The 9,318-nt window shown below is 41.0% G+C and overlaps 1 protein-coding gene across 1 annotated transcript in view; it reads right to left on the bottom strand.

Moving 5' to 3' along the window:
* Window positions 1–9,318, bottom strand: part of Rapgef5 (Rap guanine nucleotide exchange factor 5) — a 239,505-nt gene that overhangs the window by 149,075 nt on the left and 81,112 nt on the right. The window contains exon 7 of the mRNA XM_005343679.1: window positions 6,437–6,485. Within this exon, the coding sequence (XP_005343736.1) occupies window positions 6,437–6,485 (49 nt within the window). The remainder of the gene's footprint in view (window positions 1–6,436; window positions 6,486–9,318) is intronic.

The following is a 9,318-nucleotide window of genomic DNA, read 5'->3' as shown; positions in this document are numbered from 1 at the left end:
TGCACAGAGCTGACTGCACAGACGGCCTGCAGTGGATGCACAGTGCTGACTGCACAGGCGGCCTGCAGTGGGTGCACAGAGCTGACTGCACAGACGGCCTGCAGTGGGTGCACAGAGCTGACTGCACAGACTGCCTGCAGTGGATGCACAGAGCTGACTGCACAGGCGGCCTGCAGTGGGTGCACAGTGCTCTGACTGCAAAGTCTGGGCTAAGCAGGCAGGGTGACAGCTAAACTCTGCCAAAGAGGTTTACTAATGTAGCCTTTTTGTTTCTTCATAAATAGAAGCCAACCAAATGTACATTTTTAAGGATGAGAACCAACTGGCCTTGGCCATGGAGTCCCTAGAAAATGAAAGAAAGGGCTGGAGAGATGGCTCAGTGGGTAAGAGCATTGTCTGCTCTTCCAAAGGTCCTGAGTTCAATTCCCAGCAACCACATGGTGGCTCACAACCATCTGTAATAAGATCTGGTACCCTCTTCTGGCCTGCAGGCAAACACACAGACAGAATATTGTATACATAATAAATAAATAAAAATTAAAAAAAAAAGAAAATGGAAGAAACCATTTCATTAAACAACTAACCAACTACTGTTAGCACTAGAACAAGTCATCCAATGAGGAGAAAGAAGTGCAAGAAAATCTGTTAATTTTGTAAACCTTACAAAGCTTACAGTATCTTAACACCCACTACAGTAAGCTGTTAAAGGAGAAAACTGCTTAAAGGTAGATCCTAATAGCCTCTTCAAAACTGACAAAACAAAATAGGTTTTTGTTTTTTTTTACTAACTATAGCATGAATCATTTATGGAACCTATATTGATTGGCAGTTACTTTTATTTATGTTTGCATGGTGAGGTGCAACTGAAGCCCTTTTTCCTACTCATGCTCATGTTAAAGATCCTTTGCGGTTGGACATAAATCTACCATGGCACCTGAGTCCTAATTAGTAGTCTTACTACTAGGGTAGTCAGCTCTTGCTGTCCAGCCCCAGATGTGCCAACTTCCTTTCTCATACTGTTTTTGTATTAGATATATGCCACCTTCTTCTCTTTTTCCTTTAACAATAAAAATGCAATATAACTTTAAAAACAACAACTTTTGATGGTGGCGCACGCCTTTAATCCCAGCACGCGGGAGGCAGAGGCAGGCGGATCTCTGTGAGTTCGAGGCCAGCCTGGTCTACAGAGCTAGTTCCAGGACAGGCTCCAAAGCTGCAGAGAAACCCTGTCTCGAAAAAACAAAAAAAACAACAACAAAAAAAAACAACTAAAAACCAAGAATCTCACAGAGAAAGTATCTGCAGCTATTACTCTATAACACCTCTTACCTCCACAATAATAACTTTGCCCTTGTCAGACGTGCATTCACTAATATGTGATACTTATGAAATATAGGCAAGGATTTAAACACAGAAGGGGACAATGTGTCCTTGCTCTCCCACTCCTCTCACGTCTTACTGAGCATCTGCATACAGCAGTCGGTAACGAGTGGAGCAACACAGCGAGGCTGCAGCTCTCTGCTGCACTGCTGCTGCTTTCCATCCACTCTCAGCATCACGTCAGACAACAGCATTCCTGACTATAACAACATACAACTTGTTGCTTATTTTTATCCCTGATTGCTTCCCAAATCTGTTGTGGTTGGGGCCAATAACTGAATTATCTTCCTTTTTACTTTGGAACAATCTTCTTTATTCATATTAGTTTTCTAATCAGAAAGCATATTTAAATAAAGCCAGGAGAAAGCAGAAGCAGCACTGCTCAATTCCCATGGCCATTGATCTCTTTTCATATCACTGAGCCATGACTAATGACATAAAGAGCGACACAACTGGATCAGCAGAGACAAAACAGTCACCACGGAGCATTCATTTCAGTTAACAGTTGGGGGAGGCATAGAACCCTCATATAAAAAAAAAATGTCAGACAGAAGACATACACAACATGAAAGCTGACCAGAGAATGTGGAATTTTGCATGGAGAACGGGTGAGCCAAGAAGAGGCAACACAGTATTGAAGAAAAAGAACAAAGTTGGAAGACTGATACTTTCAATCACAAGATTTACTACAGAGCTACCATACTCAAAACAGTGCGGTACTTAATGAATGAAAGAACAGACTCCCAGGTCAGTGGAGCAGAACAGAACCCAAAACAGATCAACATAAATACAGGCAAGAATCTTAGACAAAGGAGAGTTAATGCAGGAAGCTTTCTTAACAACTGTGCTAAGATAACAGGATAGTCAACTGAAAAGTGAAATCTAGACCTTATTTTATGCCCATCACAAAAAAGAACTCAAAATGGACCACAACCCCAAAGAAAAAACACAAAACTATAGAACCGCCAGCTGGCACCCTGAGAAAATCTAAATGGCTTTGGCTTGGCAGTCATTTTTAGATACAGCATAGATGGATGACTCACAAGAGAAATAATTGGCAAAGTGTACTGAAATACAAAGAACCATCAAGAAATTGAAAAATCAAGCCATAGAATGGGAGAAAATATTTGCAATGGCATACTTGATTGTGACTCTTTCTTCAAGTTCAACAGTAAGGAAAGGAACAAGCCAATTAGAAAACAGGCGAAAAGCTGACTGATGATCACAATGAAGAAGTTATATACCTGGCAACAAGCTCAGGAAAAGATGCTTGCCATTGGCAAGCATTAGAGAATTACAAAAGACGACAAAGGAGGAAGAGCAAAGAAAAGGCAGAGATAATGCACTGCATTAGAAGGGTCCAAATCTAAAGCAGCATCAAGCTAGTTGAAGACCGAGGCCACGGAAACTCTCACTGTGGATGCAGGAGGTTCAGAAGACATGATCTGATATAAGACCTAGCAAACAAACCTTCTAGTGTGCAATTAAAATGAGTGGAAACTTAAACACAAAACTTGCAGAAATGTTCCAGCAGCGTCAGTTACAACTTCTCAACTTGAAGGTAGCTGAGATCGTTTTTAGTTGGCAAATGGCTAAACTATGCTAATTCAGACAGCAGAGCAGAAGGTTGGGGGTGGAGGATCTGGAATGAGCTGGGCGTGAGGACTGGATCAGATCAAAACACACACATACATGTAGAAATTCTCAAATATAAATGAAAATACTTTTAAAAAGTGCTTGGGATAAGCCCATAGTTTATTAGAAATGTATGAATCTATAATTATCTCAACGTCTTATTAATATGTAACAATATTTACATGTTAGTAGAACAACATCTAGAAATATATACAAAAAAGATTAATATTGATGTTGGTGAGAGGAGAGGAGATTTTTTTTGATGTGGGATATCCTATGTATATGTGTTGCTTTTAGTAGCTGATGAATAAAGCTGTTTCGGCCAATGGCTTAGCAGAGTAAAGTCAGGAGGGAAATGCGAACAGAGAAAGACAGAGGGAGTAGGTGGGATCAAGGAGATGCCATGTAGCTGCTGAAGGGGAAACATTCTGCACCAGTAAGCCAGATTAATAGAAATGGATTAATTTAAGATGTAAGAGCTTTAATAATAAGCCTGAGACATTGGCCAAACAGTGTTGTAATTAATACAGTTTCTGTGTGATTATTCAGGTCGGGGTGGCCAGGAAACGAAGACACAGGCTTGGTTTACAATTTTCAATTTCTTCTTCAAACATAAATGTATAATAAAATTTCTTTCAATGAGCATGCTCTAATAGCAAGATAAAACTATTTTTATTATGAAAAAGAAAAGTAATATATACCATTGTATATATTTCACTGAATATTTTACTTTATAATGCCATGATAAGAATTTAAGGACTACTTTTACCTATTCTTTTTCTGTGCGTGTATGTGTGCTTGTATATGTGTGACATGAACATGTCCATATGGGAATGTACATACATGTGTATAGGCTACAGGTTAAAGTCTGGTGACCTCTTTAATTGTCCCCCTCCTCATTTACTGAAACAGAGTCTCTTGCTGAATCTGGAGCTCCATGACTCTGCTAGAACAGCAGTCCGATGAGCAATCATCTATGTACCTCTGCCTGCCCACGCTGAGATTATAGGCACAAGCTAACAAGCCCGGCTTTTAAGTGGTGATTGGAGATCTGAACTCAGCTCCGTGTTTGCAAGGTAAGCACTTTACCAACTAAACCATCTCCCCAGCAGACAGTCTCTACTTTCTTACCCTTAAAGAAAGTAATACAAGGTCTGTAGATGTAGTTCAACTGGTAGAGAGCTTGCCTAACACACACAAAGCCTGGGTTTGGTCATCATAGTGATTTCAAGGCCAGCTTAGGCTCCATGGGACTCCTTACAAAGAGGAGAAAGAGAGAGCAATCAATGCACACCTTTCTCTCTTAATCCCTGTGACATCCTGTGGATAAATCTCCAGCCTGAGGAGACAGGGACAAGGAACTGCAGGTGATAGAATACTCCGAAAATGCTCTCCTAGCCAGATGGTATGGCTTTAATCCTGGATTTAGGAGGCAGAGGCAAGTAGATCTCTGTGAGTCTGAGAGCATTTGGTCTACATAGAGAATTCTAGGCTATATAGTAAGATCGTGTCTGTACAAACGAACAAACAATGACAAAAAAAAACACTTCCTGGAAAACTGAGAACATATGTCCCCATTCTTGTGTGTGTGAGGGATCTCTTCTGAACCTAAAAAGCTGTAAAGTTGTGTTCAGATTCCAGCCTCCACAGAGCTAGGAAGGGAGGCAGTCTAACCTCCTACGATGGTGAGGTGCGACAAACTTAACTTCCCACAAGTCTTCTGTAAGTGCATGTCCAGGTTCTGCTTCATGATCCATACCTCTACCTTGCCCACCCACCTGCAGCCCCCCTAGAACACAGCAGGCATATGCCAGCCCGCATGCTCAGGCTTTTCTGTACCTTTTTGCTCTTTCTCTGGCAACGGTCACTCTGCTTGTCTTCTCAAACTTACAGTGAAACTTTAAAAGACCAGATTCCACACTCAAAGATGCAGCAGTTACACAACTCACACAGACTTCAAGTTTGGCTTCTTTACTGCCAACAAGATCAAGATCAATGCAGTCACTTTACTTCTGACTCTCAAAGTCATTCAACTGTGTCCTTTCTCTAGCTTGGCTTCTTCCTCTGCAAATATCCACTGTCTAATGATGTTTGCCAGTGAGCTTTGCTCATACCCCCCTCATGACTCTCTCTGCAGCCTCTATCACCTTCATAGCATCTGGTCTCTTGTGTCTTTTTTTAATCAACAAGGTCACCAAAGCTACATGGATATAATATATGTACCCATACTAAAATGTATTTGATTCAAACAGTACCTGAAAAGTAAGACACTTTTAAGGGTGCCTTAGAGAAAGAAACACATAAATGTTCATTTTATGCAAACCCATTTTCTCTCTGGTTATTCTTCAAATTTATCTACACTTTCACTGTTGTCATCTTTCTGGATGAAAACTCATCTTCTAGTTACCACATGCCTTCTAGATCATGCCTTTGCTGAGCTCCTCCACCATCTGAACATTTCCCCTCTCTAAGTGTGGTTTGAAAGAAAACAACCCCAAAGGAAGTGGCACTACAGGGAGTTGTGGCCTATTTGGAGCAGAAGCGGCCCTGTTGGAGGAAGTGTGTCCCTGTTGCCTTTGGATCAGGATGTAGAATTCTCCAGCACCATGTCTGCCTGCATGCTACCGTACTCCCTGCTCTCATGCTCCCCACCATGATAGTAATAAACTAAACCTCTGAAACTGTAAGAGTTGCCGTGCTCATGCTGTCTCTTCATAGCAATAGAAACCCTAAGACACCAAGCAAGCGTTTCCCATTTCACTAAGCCTCTATTTTTATACTGAATTTTAGCAGAAAATGCTTTGTTCCCCAGCGTATATTTGGAAGCCTCCTTTTGCTTTCCGCATATTATTTCTTCAGATTATAGCTTACAAATATGAGGACATATCTATATAATCAGTCCTGTGAAAAATGTTTGCTATGAAATACCATTGAATAAATTATTTTTAGACAAGTCATTCTAAAATTTAAAAAAAAAAATTGTTGTCTTAAGTATGCCAAGAAGCAGGCAGTTTGAGGTCAGCCTGGTCTACAGAGAGAATTCCAGGGTACCCAGGGCTATACAGTCAGACCCTGTCTCCAAAGCACTACAGCATTATAGTATTTGGTGCTACCTGCCATCATATTACATAACGTAAAGTAATTTAATTGCTTTCACAATGGACTTTGATGTCTTTCCTGGTTCCAGTGGACCATAAAGATTTTTCATTTTTCCTCAGAATTGGAAATAAATTAGGGAAAAAGGAGTAAAATTTTACTTTGAAGTGTTTTCCAGAGCACCTACCTATGCTAGATATTTAGACTGGAATATAAATCTTCACGATACGGTTTTTCTGCATTCTGTAGCAGGCATCCTGAAGTGCCCCAGCGCACACTAGCCCCAGGGTTACAGTCACCCTCCAGCCCACCAAGGATTACTCACCGGACTTTCTTGCTTTCATCGCAATAACAGCCGCTAGCTCTCTCTGCACCTAAGAAAATATTACGGAAACAAATCATATTAGAATAAGGCAAATGGAGCCTCCAAGGCAACACTGGGTTTGGAGGTAAGAAACCCATATTAGGAGCTGCTGTCGAGACCAAAGCTTGTCACCATCATTGCCTTCTTTCCTCTTTCCAGTATGAGAAAAACTGTGGCGGCATTTCAGAACAAAAATGTGGAAGAAATCACATTTACTTTTTTAAAGAGAGTGATTTTTTATTAATTTATTTAATTTTAAAAAGGCTATTTGCCAAAAAGTGCACATTGTGTCGTGCATATGCCATGATGAGTTCTTTGACAACAACTATATATTGCACTCAGAAACAGTATGGATATCAACTGTTAGAATGATACTCTGACAAGCATGGTAATTAAGTATCCCTGAGGATGCTTGTTTACATTAGGAATTCCAGATGGGTGGCCCTGCATTAATAGACCTCTGCTCTGACACAACGAACTTTTGCTGCAGGCTGAGCAGGTGACAGGAGCCAGTTTGAATAAGATACAAGGTAAAGCAAATGGCACTGGTGTAGGACAGGCAAAATAGACAACACTTAAAATCACAATGGTCTTTCACCATGTTTATCTTCCAAAATTTTAGCTTATAAATGCTGACGCTCTGCCAGTCTGAATGCTTAGATCTGCCCTTTAAAACATCACACAATGAACATTTGCAGGTAAAGCTGTGTGGACAGGAGGGTCTACGGCATGGCATTCAGCAGCTTCCAGTGCCACCGAGAACGAGGAGGGGATGCAGAGGTGGAAAGACGGCGGGGCAAAGTGCTTTTTTGGGTTTGATTGTTTGCTTTTGTTGTTATCTTTGTTTGTTTTTGAGATTTTTGTTGTTTTTTAATCAATATTCTTACTTGTGTTTTTATATTTTATTTTTATTGTTTGTTTTTAAATTTTTCTTGGTGGGGGATGCTACAAGGGTGAAGGACAGATATGGAGGGACTGGGAAATGAGTGGGGTTGGAGTGCATGATGTGAAATTCCCAAAGAATCAATAAAAATTTATGTTAAAAAATTCTCAACAAGAAACATCAAAGACAAAAAGGATAGGTATACTTATTATCAAGATAATATAAACACAATCTTGAACACAGCCATGCTTGGTAGCAATGAAAAAGAAACCATAGTGAGTGAGTCCTTTTCTAATCTAGGCACAACCTCTTAAGAGTGTGTGCGTGTGTGTGTGTGTGTGTACCTGAATATATTACAGTAATGACACTTAAAGGGGGAAACATGGGAGTTCAAGGTCAAATTCCAGATTTGCCATTCAAATTAATTTAATTTATATTCATTTACTGTAAGGCAAGAGTGTTAATGTGTTAGACCATGAGATTCCATGCAGAACCATTTCCCAGTGGCCCAGGCATCAGCTTCCTAAGAAGCTTGCTCGGCTGTTTTCATTGACACACTTTCCTTATGGAGTGCACAAATGTCATTCAAAAGTGCGTTCTCCTGATGTAGCTGATTCTTCAATGCCTGAGACTCTCATGACAATACACAACAGTGAGTAGGCTGGAGGTCTCTTTCTCTCCAACCTTGGGAGTTTGGAGTCTGAAAATGGTCATGAATGGAAGGTTTATGGAGAAAGAACAAGGTGGGGAGGATACTGAGGAAGTAAGAACTGAAGAATGACCAAAGGAAAACATCTAGAAATACACTGTATTTGCTCAAATAAGAAAAAAAGTAGCAAAATAAAATACCAATCCTTGAACATTTATATTTTGAGTTGTGTACTGTAGCATTGTTATCTGCTTTAAGATTTTCCTCCTTCACAATGCCACAAAACTGTGGGAATGGAACAAAGGTGTAGATTATGAACGTTCCCTGGCATCCTGTCAACGGCTGCCTCATCTGTGACCTCCCAGGGAAGGTCTCGCTGCAGTCAGAGACAGAAAAGCACCAGAGGTGGAGAATGATGGAGAAATTTGATCACCAAACTTGCTCCTGGAGAATCACTGTCAGCCTTCCCTACCTCAGCGTTAGCTCTCTACACCTCAGTGCCTTTCACAGGGTCTTCAGCCTTTACTCTCTAACTTGGAATAAGTCTCAAAACAAAATAGAGCAGGAAAGAAAAGCAGTGTATTCTAACAGTTCGGTATCCTATAGAGTTTCCAAGGATTTGGAGCGAAAGCAATTAGTGGGCTGAGCAATAAAACCATAGAGGAAGGGTAGGAAGAAGAGAGTTGTGAGCAGTGGGAAAGAGCTGCACATTAATTTGGGAGTAGCCTAGCAGTTCTGTCCACATAGAGCAAATGAGTTTACTGTACTCGCTACATTCTCTGAATTTCTGCAGAGAGAGGACAATTGTCCTACACATGGCAGGGTTAGGATGACTTGCACAGTTCTGAGTCAGGAGGGAAAGAACTTTGACTAAATGCCCTTTCTTTCCACAAAACACAAAGGGGAAAGTGCTGTTCGAGCAAGACACAATTAGGTCTGATCCCACTGGCACCTTCCCAGGTCTTGTTTGTTCCTGCACACCTGCCAGTTGTGTCATTAATTATTCTAACTCGTGTGGCAGCTGCTTGTCTTCTGAGCTAGATGCTCCACTGAGGCACAGACCTATGTGTTCTTTCGCTGACATCATCCAGCGTAAGGGAGGCTTCTTCATGAAAAGACAGTGACTTAGTACATACAAAGGCATCTCTTGAGAGATGTAGGGAGTGAAAAGACACCCAAGGGAGGAAAAGGAACATTCAAAGAGAAGGCATCCCCTCCCACGAGCTACGCCAGCAGGAATCTTGGTGGTGGTATTGTTTTTTCTCTGTGTAGCCCTGACTGTCCCTAAACAATCTCTGTAGACCAGGCTGG

The sequence above is a fragment of the Microtus ochrogaster genome, chromosome 1, assembly GCF_000317375.1.
Source record: "Microtus ochrogaster isolate Prairie Vole_2 chromosome 1, MicOch1.0, whole genome shotgun sequence".
NCBI lineage: Eukaryota > Metazoa > Chordata > Mammalia > Rodentia > Cricetidae > Microtus > Microtus ochrogaster.
Note: the sequence above shows the minus strand (reverse complement) of the source record. Positions and strands in the feature narration are given on the sequence as shown.